At 46.9% G+C, this 24,008-nt stretch overlaps 1 protein-coding gene across 1 annotated transcript; it reads right to left on the reverse strand.

Annotated features, from left to right (window-relative positions):
- Positions 1-813: 813 nt before the first annotated feature.
- Positions 814-22,337, reverse strand: GGT5 (gamma-glutamyltransferase 5). The gene is given in 13 exon segments (XM_068412454.1): positions 814-3,899; positions 4,130-4,237; positions 5,110-5,219; positions 5,845-5,936; positions 6,377-6,579; positions 7,197-7,330; positions 7,746-7,895; positions 8,325-8,482; positions 9,177-9,366; positions 10,560-10,649; positions 12,019-12,149; positions 22,100-22,194; positions 22,196-22,337. Coding segments are annotated over 13 exon segments (1,674 nt in total). The 5' UTR covers positions 22,262-22,337; the 3' UTR covers positions 814-3,752.
- Between the last annotated feature and the right edge of the window lie 1,671 nt (positions 22,338-24,008).

Genomic DNA, 24,008 nt, shown 5'->3' on the forward strand with positions numbered 1-24,008 from the left:
CAGAAATGGATTTGTTTGGTTTTTTTGGCAGTATCACCACAAAGGACTGATTTGTTAACACTAAACCGGGCTAAGGCTTGCACTTACATGCTACATTTTTTAAAAAACCTTTGGATATTTCTACGTGCTGTCATGTCTCTGTCTCACTTTGGCACATCTGTACAGAGGACGTGCACTTCTGCCACCTGCTTTGACACCGTATTCCACTACTCACGCTGCGTTGAGGCTGTCTGCGTCTCAACAGGCAAGTGGCAGTGGTTCATGCTGTAACACCTCCTGACTGTACCCTGCAGGCCATTCAGCTTGTCTGAATGTTTCAGCTACAAGAAAAGGCTTCTTCCTGCTCATGTCCCATCCCTTTGAATGCAGCCCCCTTCCCTCTGCTGCTGAGCAGAGCCATCGTGTGCCAGTGCCCGCTGCCTGACACAGTGCGCGGTGTGCAGAACAGGACGTGCCGCCTTGACTGATCCCAGCTGACTCGAAAGGAGCTGTACTGTTAAAAGGCAATCCCCATAATCCCCATCATGAACTGGGGAGTTCACCTCTTTCCCCCATTCGTCAGTCTAACGTTACCACAGTTTTCTTTTGGCAACCATTCAGCCCCTGGAAGGGCTACAGGGAAGTGCCCAAACCAAGCTGTGAGAGCCAAGTGGCACACGCAGTCTCCTGCAGAGTTCTTCAGTGTCTCCAGCAGCGTATTGAGCCTCCAGAATGAACAACTGTTACTGCTGGCAACACCTGCGTGATAGTTCTCTCCCAAACAAGTGCTTGTGTGTTAGGCTAGGCAACAGTTTTAGAGGAGAAATTCCCAGACAGGTTTAAAAACACTTTATTAAAAATATAATTTAAAGATTTTATTAGAAAATAGAGCAGCCTCTGTACAGTGATGCTTTAAAAATAGGTGTAAGTTGACTAAGTACAAAAATAATGCTCTCCTGTTGGCTTGAGCTTGAATGGGGAGAGACCAAACTGGGAGGCTCTTGACCCAAGCAAATTTCAGCAGCAGTGAGGAGGTGGCAGGGCAAGAGCAGAGGTGCTAAGGGCGGTACAATCCCTCAGCTTCACCAGATGTTTCGCTAGCGAGGATTACAGGGCTAAAAGTCTCTGCCGCAGTGAGAAATCTGCACTCTCATTCCTTTCTGTCTTGCAAATTAAAGCTGTGATGGGCTTTGAAACCGCTTAATTGGCTCAGTTTTAATGTTAGCAGCAAAGTAGTTAAATTGCAGTGAGCGCTGGACTACAGATAATATTCCCATGTCTTCGCGGTGGGAAGTAGCAGTGATACTACAGCACAGGTGATAGACTGGATTACTGAGGTGTGCTTTACCCTAAAGTACGTCAGAAGTGAAGGTAATTGGGGGCTCAGTTACTTGGCAGCTTGGTTTTTCTGCTGACGAAACATGATGGAGTATGGCCCAGAGCACTGCTGAAGGCTGCCGTGAAGCCTGATAGGGAAGCAAGAACTGCTCTCCCTGTCTTCTGCCAGTGCCATTCTCAGTTGCTTTTTGTAAACTCTAAGCACAGTTGGGCTAGCTAGAAATAACTACGGATCTTGCTAAAGCCAGCGTCTGGTCTAGTTAGTGCGTCTGGTCCTGAAATGTGAGCTGCAGATGGTGTCTGGTGCCCATAAGGGCTTCCCCTGCGACAACTCTGCAGACACCCCAATGTACCCAGGAACTGGTACTGTAACGCTGTCTAACGGGGTGCTGAGCCACTTCTATGGCTTGAGGAAGCAGCTCTGATGGAGAAACCAGTAGTCCCTGAACTAGGGGATTTAACATAAATTCCACTTGGAGGAGGAAGGGGCAGGGAGTGCATGGAACTGGCTCTATACATAAGTAACTTGTCTTCCAGATGCATGATTAAGTGCTTGCGGTTATGATCTGGTAACTTAGGAATACTTTCTCATTAAGCTCTGATACAGCTGGGGTCATACTATAGTCCTTAGTGTGCAATTTCTGAAGGAAAACACATGTCTGGCTCCAGTCAGCTTCACTCAGGCCATCATTAAAATGCAAGTGAAGGCTGAGATTTCAACAAGTTGATGGTTTTATTGGACAGGCTTTGTGGGTAAGAACGTACGCTTAAAACCTATCTGGCTTTGTTGGCAAGGGTGCATGTGGATGGCCTTGTTTTTGTTTGTTTTTTTAAGTAGTGTGTGCTCAAATACTTGTTACGGTGTTTGCAGAGGGATTTTATTTGTTTGTGTACTAGGAATACCACAGGCTGTGTGTGAGGTAAGAACTAACATGCGAAGGGGAGAGCTCTGCTAGTGCTTTGCTCTGGTTTGGCTTCAATTTCAGAAACACACACACACTACTGTCTGTGCCCACAGGGAAGCACGGCTCATAAGCTTTCAGACAATGGAGTTGTTGGAGATCATGGGAACTTGCCCCTGGGTATTTGAGAGGAGCTTTGGGGATTTTCGTTTTTGTTTTTTGTTTTTTTTCCTTAAATGTTTTATTCTCTTGGCCATTTTGAGCAGGGCAAGGTTACGGAATAACCGCAAAAGACCTTTTGCGTCCAGGTGGATGAGTTCAGGTCTCTCCTCCAGAAGTTTTCTCTCTGTGATAGTTCTTAAGTAGTCCTACAATTTCCTCCTTGTGATCTTAAGGGAACACTAGAGACCAGTTGTGGTAAACAGGGAGTTGGAGCATGTCCTTAGGCTATGGGAGAAAAGGATTCTGCTAATGTCTGATAGCGCTGCATCGCTTCTCTGCAGTCCTGGTGTGTGCCTGGCCAGGCTGAGCTCATGGCTACAAATGAAGTCTTCTGATCATGTATGCTTTGCATTTTGAGGAAAGTTACAAAGCTTCCAAGAACAACAGCTCTTCTGCTGCAATCCTCGCCTGCCTTCCCAAGCGACTTCTCTTCCGCCAGCATTGAGGAGGGAGAGGAGACCTGGCAGAGACTGGGACTCCTTGCCACAGGGAGAGGTGCCCCCAGGGAGCTAAGCTGAAGCCTGGCCATCCCAGGAGCAGGGAATTCGTATCACACCATGGGAGGCTTTTTCTCAAAGTCACCAGTGTGCAGGGTTGAAGGAAGCTTTGGCGCAGTTACTCTGAGCTTGTTGGGGGCCTTTGCATCCCCAAGGCAGAGACTAGTAGGGCAGCAGACTTGTGCTATGGTGCGCTGATTTCATCTGCCACCTTTGGGAAAAGCAGGGGTTTGGATGGGAAGAGCAAGAGGGGGAGCGTGGAGTTTTGCTCTCTTCCCTTTCCAAACCCACCCTCTAAGCCTGGATGCTCAAGATTTTAAAATCCTGTCCCTACAGACACTTCTTGTAATCCTCATAACCAAAACAGGTACTCATTTCACATCGCTGAAACCCTGTAATAATAAGCTTGTTGTGGCAACAGCCTGAAAGAAACCATTCTACTCTTAACTGAGACTCTCCAGCAGGAATGGAAGATACAGCTGGGTTATTTCACAGTGTTCCCAGTGGGGTTTGGATCAATTTTCCTTTCCCACTTTGTATTCTCTTATTCTGAATAGCTGATGTGCTCAAGAAATATGTTTTTCCATATATCACATTAGTAATGGAGGGTGTAGCTCTAAACAAGGCTGGCTGACCTGTCCTTGTATTGCCTGAGAGTGACTCACAGTCTACTGGAGTTAGGTGTAATCACAAGATTTGCCCATACTCTAGCAGGCACCCTGATGGCAACAGGCAGTATTGGCACGTCCAAGCCAAAGCATGCTCTGAATCTAGTTCTCTCCTGTGTTTTTGTGAGTTGTGATGGCATTTCTTGCTAATATCCAGCTGACTTCCCCAGCTTCCTTTTATCAGAGTAAGCAGAGATGCATTTTCCTTCCTTGGAAATTCCCTGCACAACATTCATTGCAAATTTAACTTTCCTTTCTTTATGTCCTCTTTGCAGCAGGCCGCTCCTAACCTCCTGTAGGAAGGAGAGAAGAGGAAATGGAGTGAGTGGGGCATGGGCCTGAGGTCTTAGCATTGCTGCGTGTGAAAATGAAGGATGTGTATGTGGGGTCAGGTTGAGAAAGTGAGATTTAAGCAAGAAGGAGGTTAGCTAGAAGCAAATTACAGATTATTCAGGAGAGTTACAGAAGCAGTCTCCTTCTCACCAAAAGGAGAAGACAAGAAGATCCAAGCAAGGCCACTCACCTCACTGAAATGTTCCTCAAACAGGATATTGTCACCTTCAGTATGCATGATGGGAGCTGAAATGGCATGTTCCAAGTCGTAGCCAAACCACAGCTTGTTTATAATCGCCTGCAATGAAACAAATCCCATGCTGACTGACTGGAGATCTTGAATAAGAACCTGGGTCACATGCTGCCATCCTCTGCACTGGTGTTAAGCCAGACCAGCTCTACTGTAAATCCTGCCTGCAGGATGGCACAAACCTGGACTCTAAGAGAGGCTGCACTGAGTCAGACCAGAAGTCCTACTAGCCTAGTCTCCTGTCTTCATGGTGACCAATACCAGATGCTCAGGGCATCAATAATACTTCCCAGAATGCTTTCCCTGAGCCGAAGTGGTGTCCTTGAGTTCAATGGCTACTGATGGATCTTCTATCTTTCTGTTGACAGTTGTTCTTTCTGTTTTCGGATTAGGTCCTAGCATGGACCCCTTCCCATGCTTCTCTCCAGTTGAAGAAAGATGAAGAAAAATAAATCCTTTTTTTCCTCTTGTGGCCTTATCTAATCTTATTTCTTGATTGCTGAACAAGATGTTTGTTAGACTTAATGCTTTGGCAAGCTCTTTGTCGTTAACATTTGTTACTCTGTATATGTGTGGTGTTTTTCTGTTTTTCTTGTTCTTTCCATCACGTAACTTATCAGTTTATTTTTGGGGCCTCAAGATTTTGGGCAATACCTCTCTTCCTAATAACTTCCTTAACTTGCTATTTGATTATTCTAATTTCTTCCGTTTCAAAAAAGAAGTGAGAGAGGCAGCTGGCACTTGCCAAAGAAATGCTAAAAGCAAGAAGGTGTGGACAGACTGAGTCTGCAGCAGGCCTTCTTTACTGCTGCCTTTCACCTAGCAGTACTAGCAGCAGAAAAGTAATTCCTTTCGTTCAGGACAGGGTGTGCTCCCCTTGCTGAGTGGAAGGCGTTACTGTGCGGTACCTGTTCACTCACCATAGCAGTAGCACTGATAATCCGGGCCCCGCCTGCTCCTCCGATCACCAGCATGTCTCCTGTCTTGGAGATGAGAATGGAAGGCACCATTGCTGAGGGAGGCTTCTCTCCTAGAGAGAGGCAGAGAGTATTATTCCTCCCATGTGGCTGTTAAGGGGCTTGGAGAGACACACAAGTTTATTTACCTCACCCTTCTTGCATTCCCCATGGAAAACTAAGCTGCTACTCATTCCTCAAGAAACTCAAATCTTCCAGAGAACTAACTTCTTTGTGCTGAGACCCCATCTCACAATAAACTGGACCTTTATGGCACAGGCTAAATAGGAAGTATCTCTTGGTGCAGGGCATCTTACAAGCATTCAGGACTTGCTGCAGCTATATACTTTTTCATAGATGAGCCTAAAAAGTCAGTAGGCTTGTCTTAGCAGTAGTTTCTTCGCTTCTTCCCTCCCCTCCCCATCGATCAATGATCAGCTTCAACTTTTTTGTTTTCTTTTTAATCTCTGATTTTCCTGTTCAGAAACCAAAACTCCCATGTTTCCATGTACGGGCGTATGAGTAGACACAGACACACTACAGGTTTTATCCTCTGTTAGTCTGAAACAAACTTGCTCTCATCCAGACTTAGGAAAGGAAAGAGTCCCTGCAGTTTATAGATAGTCCCTGCCCACTTGTACACAGCCTGCATATCCATCTCCTGGCCTTATGTTTTATCTTGAGGGTGAGAATGCTCACCTGGTTTAATGCTTCTGTTTGTTATGCAGAAATCAGCGAGTTCATTATTTAAAATGATCCCGGTTTGGTTAGAATACACAAAGGAGCCAAACCTGCAGGGGGAAAGAAGTAGCCTTTCAGTGACCAGGGCTCTTCTGTTGTGGATGACATTAACTGAACATGGCACCCCGTGGGTTACCTCCGCCTCCTCCCAGCCTGCAACTGCCCCAGCCAGAGTGTCCAAAAGGTATTTGTGCTGCTGTGCTGGAGCCAGAGATAAGCTCCCTGTTACTAGTGGCTGTGGGGATTTGCCCAACTCACAGAAACTCAGCAGAGCTCAGCAAGTTGTTACATCTTCGTGAATTGTGATGGTCCCTTGGGCTGATGTTCAAAGACCTTTACTGCCACATGAAAAAGGCATTCAAGAGTAAGAGCCTGCCTAAATCTGTGAAGCCCAAGGATTTTGCATTTCTGGTGAAGAGCCCTTGCAGGTACCCTGTGAACCTGATACATGGCCTATGTGACTCAATTACCAACCCCCTTGGCTACTCACGGGTAGTTGATGGTGCTGGTGGCGGACACGGCACTGCCATCTGCAGCGAGCACAGAGATGTGGCTTGTGCCCTTACTTTTGTAACTGTGGTTGTAGATGGACTCCAACAAGTTGTAATTGTTGAGTGGATGGTCACCATGGTCATCTATTCGGCTTCTGGCAAGCTCAACAATCTTGTCAGACAACACACTTCCCACTGTCACCTGCAATCACGACAAGGACACTGAGCTTGCATCACCAAAGCACAGGCATGTCTGTCTTTAGGCACTAGGAAGCCTGGGGAGATTCAGCCCCAATAGTCAGAGCTTGGGGAGCTGTGTTGGCAGCATTCAGCCCCAGCCTGAATCCCCAGACCACTCTCATCACAGCGAATGAAACAAGCTCAGTAGTGAGGCACCTCAGCATTGGCATGAGCATGTGCCCATCCTTTGTCAGGCAAGTGAGCGCCAGCCTGCAGCTGAACAGAAACTGCAGACAAAGTAAATGGCCTAATCCTGCCTCTGCCTTGGCCAGCTGAGCAGCATTGCTCTTGGCCAACAGTTCTAAGTATTTTCTTTCCTTCCATGGCTGCAAAGCAGGAGGGTGTCAGAGCATTGCTTGGTACTGTAGCATTGTGCTGGCAGGCAGGATAGTCTGGGCAATAGGTAGCCTGCTTGAGGGCTTAGCATGTAGGCTAAAATGAGTTGGTGACAAGGTTTGAAGAAAAAAAAAAAAAGCAGGAAATAAACTTCCCCACTCCCTCTCTGTCAAGCAGCAGTGTAGAAGAAGCTGCCAGTGCTGTTGGCATCTGTGGCTGCCCTTATGCACCACACCAGCTTACCTGAGCTTTGGAGAAGGCTGGGTCACTCATATGGGGTTTTAGCATATTGCCAAACTTCAGGGCCTCTGCAATGCGATGGTAGGTTTCCACCTTCTCCTTGGGTGTCGCCAGTGACGCTTCATGGAGTTTATACTCTACAGAGCAGGATGAAGTAGTGTTGTTAAAAGACCCAAAGCAATGTTTTTTTCAATAATTGTAAAAAGAAATTTGAAAGGAACCTCCTTTTCCCATCTCAGTTCTTATCAAGTTTCTCTTATGCTTTAGCAGGATGTGGGCACAGAAACAACCAAGTACTGATTTCTGCTGTGACTTCAATTCCTCTTGAAGCCTTGGGAAAATTGTGTATCCTTTCACCCTTGCAGCAGCTATGGTGATGCTGACCCACTGTAAGAATGAGCCAGTTCATCATCTTGCTGCATAACATGGTCACACTGCTACTTTGGGGCCCATTCTGGCTCATCAACTCCATTTCTCCACATTACTTTTCTGCTGCTCTAGAGCAAAACTCCTTGCAAACCTCTTCCTGCCCCTTTTCCCTTAGGAATTTACCTTCCAATATCTTGAGGATGAACAGGAGCACAGCACCTCCCATGGGCGGTCCAGGAGAAAACACTGTGGTGTGATTGTTCAGGGTAATGTTCAGAGCTGAGGACACCTCTGCTTTGTATGTCTGAAGGTCCTCCAGTGAGATACTGGACCCTTCAACAGAAAACCAGAGGTGTAGCTGGCATTAGCACATTAACTTCTACTGGGTGCTGTAGGCTGGCTACATCAGAGCCTTGGTAAAGCTTGCAAAGAGCTTTACACCCCATATTTCTTCCACCAAGGATAGCAATGTCTTCATGTGTCCTCATCTACTGCCAAACCCCAGGACAGCACGAAGCCTAAGGGAGTTGGAGAGGCTAGTGCATGAGCACTATGGGTGAATGCCAGAGCAGTAGGTGGCTCTCAGCCCTGCTACTGGGCCTGCATTATAAGAGCTGGGGAAAGGTGGCCCCTTCCCATGCCAGGTACCACCCCAAGTGGCAAGCAAATGGCACGTGTTGGCTTTCCCCTGGTACTGACTCACTGTTAGCCACTTGCTGGGAAAAGGCCTGTCTATTAGTATTAACTATAGCTGTTCCTTACCAGCCTTCCTAATGTCGTCCACCAGGGCCTTTCCTATCTGTCCCTCATAAAATGCTGTAGCTCCGTTTTCTGCTACAGCTCTCAGTGTTTTCTGCAGTGCTGGCCACCTGAAGGTCTCGCCGTGCTTCAAAAACCTTTGACCGTCACATATCAGTGGGCTGTTAAAGAAGAACATTAATCAGTTTATAGCATGTTCTTACTATGTCCCCAGGGCCAATCTCTTTTTCCTTCACACAGCTCATTTGGTTTATGCACGTTGTATACTTTCCAAGTCAGTGCTACACTGCAGTCTACATGGAGAAAAGATCTTCTCAGCCGATTGCTACCCACAGCACCAGGCACTCTTTCCCCAGACAAAGATTCCTCCATGGGTCCTAACGCTTTGACCCTGGCTCAGGTCAGTGGGGCTTCACCAAACAAGGTCTGCTGTAGGCCCCTGCTGCCAGGGGATGATTTTCGCACAGGTGGAGGCAGGCCACATACAGCCAGCTCCTCCTCGTGAGCAGATGTGCTTAGCAGACAGTTTTGCTGTTCCAAGCCGCTCTAAATTTAAGGACATGGTTTAGTGTTGGACTTGGCAGTGCTGGGTTAACGGTTGGACTTGATGATCTTAAAGGTCCTTTCCAAGCGAAACGATTCTATGATTCTATTCTATAAATTACAAAAAAAAGGAGTTGCTGATAGAAAAAAGAATTTAAAACCCACTTCTGTTATTCCCTCCCTCTCCATAGCAAGTACGTACTGAGCAGAAGCTGCAGCAGCAGCCTGCGCTCCACATCAGCGTATCAGAGGAAGGGTCTGAAGCTGAGGGAACTGTGGTCCTCACACTACAACTTAATTCATGGGTCTTACCACAGGCTTTTTCCTGGACTGGAGAAGGCTGGGTGATGGATCATTTTGTGCATAACTGGGGAAATGACAAGTGGCTCTGAAAGGAGCTTGATGGTTGGTTCAAATAGGGCTTTCCAGGGTAAGCGGCCATATCGCTTATGGGCTTCTTCATACCCACGGAGTTCTCCTGGTACAGCAATCCAGCGGGAACCTGAGGAGCAGAACAGCAGTGTCACACCCAGTAAGTCACTGGCCTGGGGGTTTCACCTCTCTGAAAGCACTCCAATGGAAGTGTAGATTTGTATAGGCAGGACTAAGGCTTCTAAAAGCAGGCTTGGTTTGTTTTTCTTTCCTTTTCCTGTTTATATATTTCTTCCACTACCTAATAGAAGGGGTGTAGAGAAGCTGGAGGCAGACTCAGAGGTGCACAGTGAAAGCACAAGAGGCAACAGGCACATGTTGCATCAAGGGAGATGGCAGCTGGACATAGGAGAAAAAGCAGTTATGTGGAGCCTGGTCAAACACTAGAACAAGAACTAGGTTGGAACTAGATGATCTTTAAGGTCCCTTCCAACCCAAACCGTTCTATGATGATTCTATGAACAAGTCAAGCTGTGAAACTCTGCATCCTTGGAGAGGTTAAAAAATGTGACAGGACAAGGGCCCAAGCAGCCTGAGCTAACGCTGACATCACTCTGCTTTGAGCAGGAGTTGGAGCGGAGACCTCCAACTGTCCCTTCCAACCGTAGTTGTTCCTGATTCCTTTTCAGGCTCTTCTTCCAAGGAAAAGAGCATCTCCTCCGGGAACTAGGAAACGCCCCAAAAGAAAATGTGCTAGGGAAGGAGAATGAATGCAGCAAGAAACGTGGAGAGATCCAAGATGTGCTGATAAAGCGAGAGTGCCTGTTGCCAAACCAGTAACAGCAAATGGACGTGGAGCCTGCTCAGATGGGAGCGAGGTGGTAGCTGAGCTAAGCTGGAGCCCAGCAACTCAGCTCCTGATGCTGCCAGGTTGTAAGGACATGGGCAAGCGCACTAGATTGATTTTCATTTCCAGAAAGTCTGAGCAGCTATTGACCTTATTTTTCTCTGGAAGAACTGCTGGGAAATTAGTGCTTTAGGGAATCTGGTCCTGAAATGCAGACTTCGTATGAAAAGAAATGACATAGTGATTTCTCCTCACGCTCTGCTCCCCTCCCCTCGCTGGTCAGATTGCCAATGTTACTATGAAACAGGAATTTTACGGACCTAGTATTTTTTCTTACTTTTGCAAAACTCAACCCAGGAAGAGCGTGAACAATTACATAGAACTTCAGAAGAAGTCAGCAAGTTCCCCCACCCTGAGCTTTGTGCGCTGCACGCCAGGAGAGCGCACAGCCCTCATGGCCCGGTCTGTGTCCTTACCAATGGGGAAACCAGCAGCACAGCCAGACAACAAATCGGGTGGAAACACTCTTGGGGCTGTCTCGCGGGCATTGATCACCTCGACTGCTCCTAGACAGGAGAAGGGAGAAAAGCATAACATTGTCTTCCTGAAGCAGGTGAACAGCACACATCAGCCAGCTGTGAGCACCGCACGGAGCCCGCTGCTGGGCTGCCCTGAGGCCTTTTGGCAAACATGTCAAGCACACTTGAAGGGTCAGGCTTTTATTTAAGAGCAAACCAAGCAGTGTCTCCCTAGAGGCAAGGAAGGTACAGGGACAAGGCCAGGGCCTGTCTCCAGCCAGTTAAGGTCCCCCCGCAGGACTCCTGGGCCTGGGATGTGGGCTGGGACATGTTGCTTCACATCTGATTTGCAGGTTCCTGCACTTCCTCTGCAGGTGGGACACGTCAGAGACATAACATGAGCCTCATGCTCCTTGGTGGGCCATTTTCCAAGTGATGGTGAGGCATGTCTATCGTTTGTAAGCAGGACGGTGATACTGAAAGACCCTCTGTGTATCAGGAAGCTTGAAGGGGAAAAAAAAAAAACCAAACCACCAAACCAAAACCCCACTTGTATACACTTGTATTTCAGGTCTAGCCTATTATTTTGCCTTGCTCTCTGCCTTGTATTTATCTCCTGTCACAGTCCACAGAGCCAGCTGTGTTGCAGGAGCCCACAGTGCTACCTAGTGTACCAAGCACCTGAGCCATGCACAGCCGTGTGTGACTGCGCAGCAGGATAATTCAGGCAGCAGAAGGGGACTGTTGGTAGGAGACAAAGTTACATGGCTCTGCCAAAAGGGAAAAAAGACAAATATAGGTGTTTTGCCAAATTATGCTATTGTGTAAGATACACCCAAACGTTTCCAGATTCGTGACTCTGTGAGACTACTTGGCAGGGTTTTTAAAACTACAATATTGTTATTGTGTTCTTTGTTGATTTTACTATTTAGATCTATAAGCTCTGGGGGCTTTTTGGAGCCAAGGCAGTTAAAAAAAAAAACATTAAAAACATAAAAGCAAGAACCCAACACTAGGGGTTAAGCCAAACACAGAAGAGCTTCCCAGCAGGCCCTGAACATCGCTAGGTTTAGATTTCAGAAGGGAAGAAGCATCTCCTGGGACAGGAAGTCTCACCATCGCTTTGGGGAGTCCTGCCCACACCAGCGAGGGCAGCGTGAGATGCAGCCCCCATGTCGGCAGGAGAGGCAAAGTCAGTTCATTTTAAATCCAAAGCATCCCCCCCACACACATGTTCTTGCTGTGAAAAGATGCACTCCCTGTAACAGATGCTTTGGGTTAAGAGCAGAAGCACGGTTGTGATCAGAGGATGCAGCTTTCATATTAAAAAAAATTGCTTTGAGAGAACTTGAAGGATTCTGACTTCTCCACGGCAGCTGGGTAGGGGCACCATGGAGAGGCCAGGGCTGGCCCATACCTGTGCTGGCATTATAGATGGTAAATACGACTCCACCACCCAGGCCCGAACTCTGAGGGTTCATCACCGAGGTGCAGATCAAGCCAGCAATGGCAGCATCCACAGCTGTGCCTCCGCTTTTCAGGATGTCCCTGTGGTGGAAATGGAGGAGAAAAGACAATGTTAAAATCCAGGGATGACGGAATGGAGGAGCCATATGAAAATGTCTTCCTGGGGCACTTGCAAGGCAGCCCCAGCTTGATGAGAGGAGTGAGCAGGTGGATAAAGCTATTGGCAGCATTGTGGGGGGTGAGAGTACAGAAAGGCACCTTCCTTTGTGGGAGTGAGAAAGAAAAATTAGTGGGCAAGAAGAGACAGTCTGCAGGAGCAGCCAGGGCTAGACTTGTGCCGGGCTGGACTTCCTCTGGGCAAAGAGTGCTGGGACAGAGAGAATTGACAAATGCTGTTGAAAAAAAGGACAGCAAGGAGCTCCCAGACGTGGAGGAGGATGTTCTCGGTAGAGGAGAGAGCTCTCCTCAAGCGGGGAACCAAACAACTGATTTCTAGCTCCCCGCCTATCGTTCCCATTAAAAAGGCTTATGCTGGGCAACAGGATGGTCCCAAAGCAGGAACGATGGGTCCATGCGAAGCAAACTCCTGAGCCTTAACATGTCAATTAGCACAAAATCCAGGCCTTACTTCATTGCTGCTACAATGTGCCTTCCTGGGCTTATGTGATAGTAGCACAAAAATCCTACCCGCTCCCCCCGTATTCCCAAAGGCAAACCAAACAAAAATCTAAACAGGAAAAAAAAAAACCAACCCAAAAACACAATCCTCAACCTTTTCTACCTGGGCACAGCCACACCAAAGAACACACAGGCATTAAGGCAGCCTCATGCTGTTGACAGCAATGAGTTTCTGCTAGAGAAACGTGTCTCAACAAATGTTTCCTTCAAGCACAGCCGTAAAAAAAAAAATCTTTTCCTTGCAGTGGGGTGGGGTTTCCTTGCACAGCCTGCCAGTAGCCAGCACTGGTATTTGCTAGGAAGGTTTCTGACCGTTTGGGTTGGGGTATTGCTTAGATAAGGCAAGGCCAGAAGGGAAAGTGGAATAGTTCATTAATTGGAGTGCAACTGCTCCCAGAGGCTGCGGCAGGAACACGAGCACATATAGGGACTGCTGTTTATTTTACATGCGTTGCTGTGGCTGGGTCCTGCTGGGGCTGGGAACAGGATGCTGCCAGCAGGCACCCTGACCGTGGCTTTCCTTTGTTCCTGTAAGTGCCTTGGGAACAACTGCCTGTAAGGAAATGGTGTGTGGACAAGTGGGGAGAAAAGAAATGGTGGGGAACCACCAGGCTTTCTGTTTGGGGTCTGCATGGCTTTTTTTAGCCTCCTAACAGCAAGGCTGTAGCTCTGAAACTGGAGACTGAGGCTCAGGCTCGCCCGTTCATCTCCTTGCACCAGGGGTAAGACTCTCACCACACAAATGTCCCTGGGTGGTGTTTTTCTGAAACTGGAGCTTTCTAATTGCTAACAATAGAAGGGAAGGACACGAGGGCTTCGTGAGAAACTGAGTTACGCCTGCAGAAGGCCCAGGAAGCATGTTAGAAAGTTAGGGAAGGAGGGGAGAAGGACCACTACACTGGCCCTGGAACAGTGCTCCTCAGAGCCCCTGGATTATGGGCTATGAGGCAGCACATGTACAAAGCCTGGTGCCAGGGAAAACCATGGTTCTGAGATAATTTTCAGTGAAAAACAACTTTAAAATGAAACTTTGAGAGTTTATGGTATTCATTCAATGCAATGCATTAAGACCTTAACACGGAAAATCAGACGCATTTCTGTCATTTTCCCAAAGCCCGAAAAGCACCAGATCCTCACACAGCTTCCCAGCCACATTCACAGTTGTGTCAGTGGTTGCACATCTTGCACTACCTCTTGTCCGAGGACCCTCCTGCCACTCTCCTTCTGAAGACAGTGCCATACACCCCTCTCCACGTCCCAAGAAACACTTGTGCCTGGAGGAGCACTCCCTGATGAAGATCCTCGTCCTTTGCTTTGTCATCTGGTGATGGTCGTCTATCTGCTTCAAAAGATGAGCTGTTCCCCCACCACCACTGATCTGCACCAAGCCAGCATGCTCTGCATGGGAACTGCATTAACTTAGCATGCTCTAAAAGGCTACCACAGTTAATGAATTTGTTAATTTAATATTTGAACATCTAGATGGCCTGTTTCTGGATGATGCTAAGATCTTTTGGTGTTCCCAAGTACTTGTTTATAAAAGCAACATTGTGGGCTAAATACTCTTTAACTACTGCAAATGTAGTGCCATATATACAAAGTGTACAAACCTGAGAGTTTCTTAGCATAACCTTATCCATTCTCCCCTGCTCCAACACTCCCAGTCAGACATAGAGCCAGGATAACACAAGCCATGTAAACTCCAGTTTGTAGCTGTGCCCTTGGCTCCCACTGAGATCAGGGAGGACAAATGAGGTCTCAGCCTCAGCAGAAAAGGTGTATCTGACTTCTAAAGAGAGCAGCAAATTTCTCCAGGGAGCTGACACCTGGACTGTTACTGCCATTGGCAAAAGGGACACAGATTTCCTGAGAGCATCAAGGAACAAGTGGGAACAGGACATTCACTGGCCAGTGCAAAGGACTTTATCAGCGCTGCCAGGATGGATACATCCTGCCTGGCATGGTTGAGGCAAATTAGGTGCTTATTTATGAGCACTGATTACTCCAGCTTGCCAGTCCACCCAATAGTTTTCAGATGGGTCATGCCCAACACACGGACATTGTGCACAACTCAGGAAGGCAGGAAAGCCAGAGATAGTCTTTATTGTTCCCGCTCTGTGCCTAGCACAGCAGCACCCTGATTCTTGGCTGCAATGCCTTGGTGTTAACGCTAATATAGAGCAAAAATAACACCAGCAGCCAACACAGGGACACCTTTTCACAGAAAAGCAAAGCATGTTTTGCTTTGTCCTTGGTCACTAGCCCTCATTAATCACATTTTGCAACATAAACAAGATGACAAGAAGAACAGAATTTCCAGGTAATCCAAAAGTGCTTTACATTTCTGTCTACTGTGTCTATATCAGTGGCAACTGTCACCTCTGGTGACAAATACTGTCTAACAACACATACTCAAACCTGTTTCTTGCTCAAGGGAAGGAGGGCTTTCCAGTTGCCTGCTGCCTTTCAGTGAGCACCATGGGATGGAGAGCTAAGGCTTCCCATCCACTAGCACAGTGTGAAGCATCTGAGACTGTCTCAGTGTGGGATGTGCTGTGTGATGCTGGGTATGGTCCTCTGCTTGCTGTTTCTTTGGGGGACAGGGGTTAGGGGGAAGGGGAGCTGAGATTTCTCCCCAAAACTAGGCATTATCTTGGCTCTTCCCAGCCTGGCAGGAAGCACTCCCAGGCCCAAGTCTCACAAACACATCTTGGAGGGCTCGCACACCGCACTGATATCCCTGGCTCTCTGGAGGTGCATATGCCTGCCAAGTTTTTCACTTTCACCCAGCACAGAGGGTGTCCCATGACACAGGACAGGCATGGTGGTAGCTAAGGAAAAGCAGGCCTTACAATTGGGCTTTTACTTCAAGCTCAGAAGCAACTGAACCCAGCAAGAGTAAAACCAAATCCTGATCAGGGTTATTAAGAAGATTTCTTTTGCACTGCTTTGCTCCTTTACCCATCATCACCACAGGGTCCAGGGCCCACAGCCATTCTATGCTATCTGCAGACTGGTCCCCAGGCTTGACAGCTTTCCTTCCAGCCTCTCTGGAGACTGAAACACAACAAAAACCACTCTCTGAGCTGGCTCTTGGTGTATCACACTCATCTCCCCAAGCCTGGCTCACCCACTTTCAGCCAGACCCCTGCCACTTCCTTGGAAGCAATGCCTGGGGAATTTAGGGCCATTATGTCTTTCTCATCCAGCTAGACTGACCCATTAGGTTGCTCCCTTTCTATGGATCACTGCTACAACTAGCTGAATTATAATGCACATGACCCCTCAATCAAAGTGTTGTACCTCACCAACTCTCCCTAGAGACATCTTAGTGCTACAGCTGTCAAGATCTGATAACACCATGTTTTGTCCTATATCCTTCCTGCCACATAGTTTCAGCTTTAGGGTTTGCCCATTAACGGTGCTTCCTTAAAATCAGGAGCAGAAGAGGATGTTAACAACCAAGTCCCGCTCCAGCAGCAGCAAAACAGGGATTCACCTTGCCAGGAAGGGTGGCACTTTGTCACACAATCCTTGCTGCAAAAATGGGCTGTGCTGGGCTGCAGAACAAGTCTGCTGTTCTGCTCTGGGCTAGAAGGAGCCCTGAAGCCATTTTAAATACACTGGAAATACTAAGGTATTAAATTATATTGATTTTTTTTTTTTTTCTGCTAAAGAAAGCTGGGGGCTGGGAGGACACTATCTGTTCTATATAGGAGCTGTTGGCTTAAGATTTATGAAGAGAAAAAGCAACAGCTGTTTCTGTAAAAAAGGGTCAGTTGCCAAATTGAAAACTGTTAAAATACAAGAAGAAGGAATGGCAAATCCTCTGGGATATACACATTCTTCAGAAATGCTGCTGGGCCATCACCGAAAAGGATTTTTGCAGCAGATTCTCTGCCTAGAACTGAGCTTCCCAGGACCGCAGACATTTTCTGACCATTAAATTCTCACCCTTCCCACCACCCTGAACCCCAGGCGGGTGTTCGTTTAAGCAAAAGCCAGTTCCCAGGGTTTATGCTGGGCTACACTGGAGAAGTGGGATCAGAGATGGCTGCTGGGCCAGGGCAGGTCAGCTCGCCTCGCAAATCCCATCACTGGGAACGAGCGCTTTTCCTAAATCTCTCCCTGGCCTTAGGCTGGCTCTTGCTTCTGCCATTTGGGAAACAAATGGATGCAGAGCAGTGGATGGCAGAGCTCAAACAGCACATTGGTAGGTAATATAAAGCTTTTTGCGTGGTTGATGGAAAAAGCCTCTTCCATTGCCAGGAGGGAACAAGTGGCTCAGAGCTGGAGGTGAAGGTGCGTTTGGGTACCGCTCACTGCCGGGGCAATCGCCTCCTGTCTCCTCAGGGCTTCCTGACCTGAGGACAAATTACTGAGGTGGACTTTGGTACCAAATCCACATCCTTGGGTTAAAAACTGCTCTGACTCTCCTTTTAGCCTCCCATCTCTCTTCATCAAAGTGTTTAATTTCATTCAGGGACAAGTTTTCTTCCAGCACAGGGCCCCTGTCTGGACCAGTTGCACAACATTGCTTTCAGTCCCCAGTCTCCAGCAGTAAAACCATTCGCAGCAAAAGACCCGACCTCGTTCACCACTGAGAATTGGGCACTGATGGCTAAGAGCAAGTCTAGCACAGGACCTGCCAACAAGGATATGACACACTGGAGGCTTGCTGAAATTGCTCACTTTCTGCAGGGAGCCAGAGAGTTGCATCAAGATTTCAGAAAGTCCAACCTTACGCAGCCACAGAATATACAGACACCATCTCCAGAGCTGGAAAACCCAAGCCTGAAGATGACAGCTGAGCACAACTGAAGAAAAAGAGCAGCAATCAGGGGCTGTGAGTCTGTCCCCCATCTCCTGCTGGTACTAACGAATTACAGAGCTTCACTGTTTCTTCACTTGCCCTTCCTTCACAGCTGAACTATCAGTGAAGGAAACACAAGGGCCCTGAGGTGTTTTTCTCCCACCCACCAACCCACTTGTTAAAAGACAAGATTGCTCTTTGGGCAAGAGGTTCTGTTCAGTTATTCTCAGTAAGTTCAATTAAAAGTTCTATTAGGAGCACACAAAGACTCTGACTTAAACAGCAGCATCTTAAACTAACACAGTATCATGTAATGCCCCAGGAATTTCATTACTGCTAATGAAAACTCACAGAGCATGTGTTTTGGGTTTGTTTTTTTTTTTTTAAAAAAGGAAACAAGATTTTTTAATTAAAGAATAAAATTTATAAGTAGGTCAGAGACTAAGTCCTGCTTTTGGCTTCCAAGGCTTTAGGCGCCGGACCAGTGCGATTGGTTTCATGCCCATCCTGCACTGGAGGTTCTCTGAGCATCCCCCACATGAGTTCCTGGGAGCTCAGGGGGGAATTGCAGGATGAAAGGGGTGGCTGGGGGGGGGCAGCCCAGGGTCCCAGCAGAGAGAGGGTGTGTGGGATCAGTGGGGGAGTGCAGGGACACACCGGCACTGTTGAATCGCTCTGTGGTGTGCCTTTAGGGACTGGCTGCAATGACTCCTGCTCTCACCAGTGGGGTGGGCAGACAGGCTGACAGGTTCAATTACAACATGTGGTTTTCATTTGGTTGTAGCTTTGCCTTACCCAAGCCACCAAGCCTATTTTTTTTCCCCATGGTGTTGTGGAGGTCACTCTTTTCCTTTTTGTATGTTTCCACTCAAAGCATTCAGCAATTACCAAAAACAAAAATTAGACTGAGGAAATTTGTTGGTTTACCTTATTTTACTTGTTTTAAACTCCTCTAGAAAATTTGTTAAGAGGCTTTGCAGTGTGCAAGTACAAAGCCAGAGATGTAGTCTGCCTCCAGTTCAAACCATTCACTCTAATTTGGCCAAGTTGTTTGCTTTGGGGAAAAAAAAGAAAACCCAAACCTGATCATTACAAATTTTGATCATATTGATCGTATAATTTTTTTTTTACTTATTTTTATATATACAGAAATGCATATGTGTGTGGTCATCAATGAATTAACGAGTTTGGGTAGACTAATTCTCCCGTGAGTTCTAAGCAATGATAGCAGAAATGAGCCTGTTTCAACCCTGAGCTGCAGAGGCTAAGCACAGCTTCCTCAAAAAAACTGCATTGGGTAACAAACAGCCAGGGCTTTGAGGCATGGAAAAAACAAGGAAATGATTATCCTTAGTACTCAGTGCTGCCCAGGCTGGACTACGAGGAAGAAGAGTAGCCATGGCCTGCCTCAAACACAAAGGAGATGGGAGAGGTGTGAGGGGGCTGAACGGTGGAGGCAGGATCAGGGCAGAAGAAAGCCCATAAGGTTGAGCAATTTGGGAGCAGGGGTGAGGGTGTTGTGTTGGTAGGATGAGAAGACCAGAAGTAGTGACTGCGCAGGCTCAAACACCAGCACAGGGAGATGGGTACATGTGGGAAGGAGCAGCCACAGAGCTGGGGTGAGGAACGATTAGGCAGAAGAGAAAGAGCAGCAGCACGGGTAGCAAAGGGGCCAGCGTGGACTCGGGAGCAGCAGTACACGTGTCAGCTCTTGTGCCGTTGGGAATCTCGCCATTCATGTTTGCTCGCCTGACTCCTCAGCTCTTTTTACATCATTCCAAGTCCAAACAGCCAGTGTAAAAATGTGCAGATGTTTGCATAACTGCAGGAAAAAGAGTGACGACCTAAATACAGACCCTTTGTAAGAAACAGAAAAACCCAAGATTAATTATTTCTTTATGTTTCCTCTCTCCTAAGTCTCATGAATTTGGGAGTTTAACTATTTTTGAACAGCAGAAGTCAACAGCATTGTTGTAATCCCAAAAACACTCAGTTGACTGGCTGGGCAGTGTCTGGGAAGGACTTAGGGTTGTGCATGGAGGGATGCTTGGCTTTGCCCAACTCTCGCTTTGTTGCTGAAGTTAAGTGGCAAAGTGGCAGCTCACAGGTGGGGACAGCAGGGCCTAACGGCTAAGACTACTCTGAGAAACTGGATTTTATTGCTATTGCTATGACAAAATTCCTACGTGGTGCTAAAATCTTGTTCAGCAACAATGAGGCAGGAGGCCGCTGTGTGCTCCTCAGCTCCTGGTGCTCCCATCAAGACCTCTGGGTCAGGCTCGAGGAAGCCCTCACCCTGCGTAGTCACACAGGAGGTCACTGAGAGAGGTACCCCGAGCAGTGCAGATTACTCTGAAAGGCAGAGACCCGGTCAAAGTGACTCTGATGTGGCAGCCACGCAGTACAACTGCCATGCTAGACTTCCTTGTTTATACCGGTGAGACAACATCATTCTCTCACTTCCCAGACTGCTGTGAGAACTAATTTAGTGGTGGCTATCATGTGCTAATAGCTAAGAGTGAAAATGTGACATACAGATAAAACAGAAATGTCTGGGAGAAAACTAACAAGATCACACGCAGTGCAGAGCATGCAGTAAGCTTCCCCTGAATAAAAAAACGTTACTTCCTTACGAGCTGCCACTGTGGGCCAGTGGGGACAAAGAGAGACATAGGACAATGACAAAGGGCAACCGTTATACAAAGCTTCTGATCACAAGCTCTGTTGCAGATGAACATTTTTATAAATAGTTTTATTATGACCTGTTGCAAGAACATGAGCAGATAGTTCAAGCTAGAAGAATAACACAGGAGTTTGGTTCATTCCAAGTGTAAGTTTAAGGACAGCACGAAATGAGCACAAAGGTTTCCAAGAATGGCTGGAGGCGAAGGATACCGGGAAAAGCAGCAGGCAGCATGCAGCAGTAGGGGAGCAGAGCTAACCACCGGGCAGAGGGTGAGTGGTGTAGAGCCAAGGTGAAGGAGGAGAATAGTCTTGGCTGGGGAGACCCAGGGGGCTTGGTAGGGCTGGGGGAGAGCTGCTACATTTGGAGCAGCAGGACGTGATGTGCAGATGCTCCAGGTTGGGGGAAAAAATGTGTGATGGGAAGTTGGAGCAAGAGCAGAATTTTGTGGGGATCATGGGCAAACTATTTGTAGGAAATCTAAGGTGGTCTGTCAGGCTGGAGGGACACCACAGACAGTGCGCAGGTGAGGCAGCTACAGCAATGGTTGAGGTTACGGAAGCAAGTGGAGCTTCTTGTGGAGAGAAGGCAAAGAAACAGATGACAATCCAGTAGCAGTAGGCAGCTAGCCAAAGCTTCTCAGTTGTCAACCTGATCACCGATTTCTGTGGCTCTCACTTCAGTGCCTTCCAGCTGATTCTGTACTACTTCAAGTTAAAAACTACAATAGCTGCAAAACAAGTGCTATGGTTTTCCCAGCAGATTCTTTGGGTAATCCAAAATGTATTTTCCTCTATTTCCATTAATATTGATCTAAAAGATACTTCTTCTGCCCTCTGGAGAACTAACCTGTGGCTTAGCATAAAAAAAACCCATGTCATTCTTCAACATACATGCAGTCACAGTACATTTTCTCCAACTACTCACAAATGCTGTGTCAGTATGTCATTGCAAGGACCACATGTGCGACATGGCAAGCATGGTGTAATGGCACCACATCTATTCTCACTCCTTGAGCCACAAGGTAGAGCACACAGCTCCAGCAGCCATTGCTGGAGCATCCAGCACCGCATGTAGCTTGTGAAGTTCCATCCTTCTACTCTTATGTATACAAGCATTTAAGAATTGAAGCAACAGAAACAGTAAAATAATAACATAAGAATCAAAACATTTGAGAGAGAAGTTGTTACAGAAACTGAAGTGTTACAATCTGGGCAGCTAGAGAATTTTTTTTACACCTACATCTTTCCTTCCAAGTGCCGTAAGTATATACTTGTACTTACACTGTCCTGGCTGAATTTCAATTAAATCTGCTCTTTGCTTTACAATACAGAGCGTCTTTCTTGAGAGCAGACACACCTGCTGCAGGCTTCAGTCCAGAAACATACACCCTAAAGGCTGGGATGCCCAGTCCCCCATACCCTCTCAGCCCGCCTGCCTCCCTTGCCTCAGTTGAAGCCCAGCTGCAGCACTCTGATAGCTCCTCTCACTTCTTCCTTAATTTATTTCTAAGCCACTTATCTCACAGACTTACCAGCATGAAGTAAGCAGCTTATTTCCTGCTTCCCCAGTTAAAAACAACCTTGCATTTATATACTATAAATATTTGTACCCTCCAAAAGGCCAAGGATTTGCAGAGCTGCAAATTTTTGTGACATTGGATAATTAAAATAAGCATCAACCACAGAGGCAGGGCTCCATCCACTCTCTGAGCGGCTCCACTGCCGATGGAGAGCACCCAGAGAGCAGCAGGACAGAAACCCAGCTCGCTCCTGTAGTACGTGTACCTGTCGGTCAGTCCGAGTCCATGACACATGCGACACGTAACCTGAAAAACCGAGAGGTCTGTGCACATACCGGCCGATGATAGAGCAGGTCTCGGTGTCAGCAGCCACGGCACCGTGCAGGTAGTGCTGAGGACCACACTTGGGTCGAGTCAGGATGACCACGAGTCACAACGATCACCGCCAGCAGCCCCAGGGTCAGCAGCACCAGACAGCAGACCTTCCCCGTAGCCATGCCTGTTCCTACGCCGCCGGAGGCAGCTGGGCGGATTTTACTCCTCTGGCGAAGGCGCCTGCTTTGCTCAAGGTGGAAGTAGAGGATCCGGCAGTTTTGGGAGGGAGGTCTCGCTGAAGTGGGCTCTGCCCCCTGCGACTGGGAATTACATTATTTTTAAGATTAAAAGTTGCTAAAAAGGAAATGCTGTATTCTTTCTTTCGTGCTCTCTTACATGTGAGAGGCTTTTCACTCTTTTCTTTTATAAAGTAAACTTTTTCTGGCATATCCACTGTATGCCTTTTTATTTTTTTTAAGTCTCTGATGAAAGCATTTAACGCATTCACTGCTGGAGCACTTCAAAGTGAATCTCTGCACTGCTTATTGGCTTCACACAGACTCCCTGTCTTCACATTCTTGCCACATAGAGCAAATTACCAAACAAAGGCAGCCTACATAGTGAATCACTGGGAAAATTACATCATCGACCCTATAGTGAAAACTTGGGGTATTTTCTTTCCGTAAGACTACTCAAAGAAGTAAAAGCTAAATACAAAATACATAGCTGGAACCTTCATATTTACTCTTACTTTACCTTATAGTTTACTATAATCTTGCTTATTTACTTTTTTCATCATTAAATCTTGCCAGTGTTCACACCATGCATCTTCTGTAAACGAGCAAATAACAGAATACCTTGAATTGCAGCACACCTCTGCACTTCTGTAAAACATCAGAGCTAAAGCTCGGGATCCAGCCTGTATCAGTCAGCAACCACAGCACCCAGGAAGCAAACGGCTGCTGAATAAGACCAGACCTGATTCCTAATAGAGCAGTGATGAGCAGCATAAATTGCTACACAGTGCAACTGGCCCCAGCTAGCTCTTTAAGGGCCTCTTAACTATACAGTTCTCCTTGCACTTAAAAAGTTAAAGATACAGCTCCACATCTGCCTGCTCTCTTTCTAAAAGATGTTATCTGTGATCCTTTTCCAGCTAGATTTGGGAGAAGGGGAATTCACCTGCACAGATTTGCACCTGTATTTCAGTACAGGCTTTGAACTTGTACCCACTAAACTTTATTGCATAGCTAAGTAATACTATTTCATGTATCATATCTCAAGAAATGGATTTGATTGACTAAACTGTCTTTTTTGTGGTTGTTTCTTCCCGTAAGGTTATCTTAGAGAACTCGGAACAGTCCAAGAAAAATACATGGTTTTGTCCAAGATAAAACCATGGTCCTTGGGGAATAATTTCTTGGTCTCCCCTTCTCTGTCTGACCTGGCAAATATACTTGGCATGTGTAAACAAGCCTCCACAGCTCTAATGTGACTCTTCATTGCACCCCCATTGCAAAACATTGCTGATGTTGTAAAATTTCTCAATCCCTACATGACTTTCATGTTTCATTTTTGACAAGTTACTCTATAACACTTGAGGAATCATCATTCTGGTGTTTTGGGGGAAAGCTCTTCCCTTTAAATTCATAGCAGGGCTGGAAACCCTGACCACTCAGTATCAATGGGCTCAAGACTCAAGAGGCTTTTGCCCATTTGTCAAATGCCATGGAGAGTTCAAGTGCATTCTTAAAATTTCCATCAAATTTGGTTTTCAACTCAGTCCATCAAACATCTGTATCTGGAAAATTACCCTTGTGCTGCCAAGGAGGAGACTAGGAAGAAGCAAGAAATGTAAAAGAGAGTATCGTCTCCTGGACCATGTCTGGGAAGGCCAAGACATAGTTTTGATCTATTCCAACTAACAGG

Source organism: Nyctibius grandis, chromosome 14 (genome assembly GCF_013368605.1).
Source record: "Nyctibius grandis isolate bNycGra1 chromosome 14, bNycGra1.pri, whole genome shotgun sequence".
Lineage (NCBI taxonomy): Eukaryota > Metazoa > Chordata > Aves > Nyctibiiformes > Nyctibiidae > Nyctibius > Nyctibius grandis.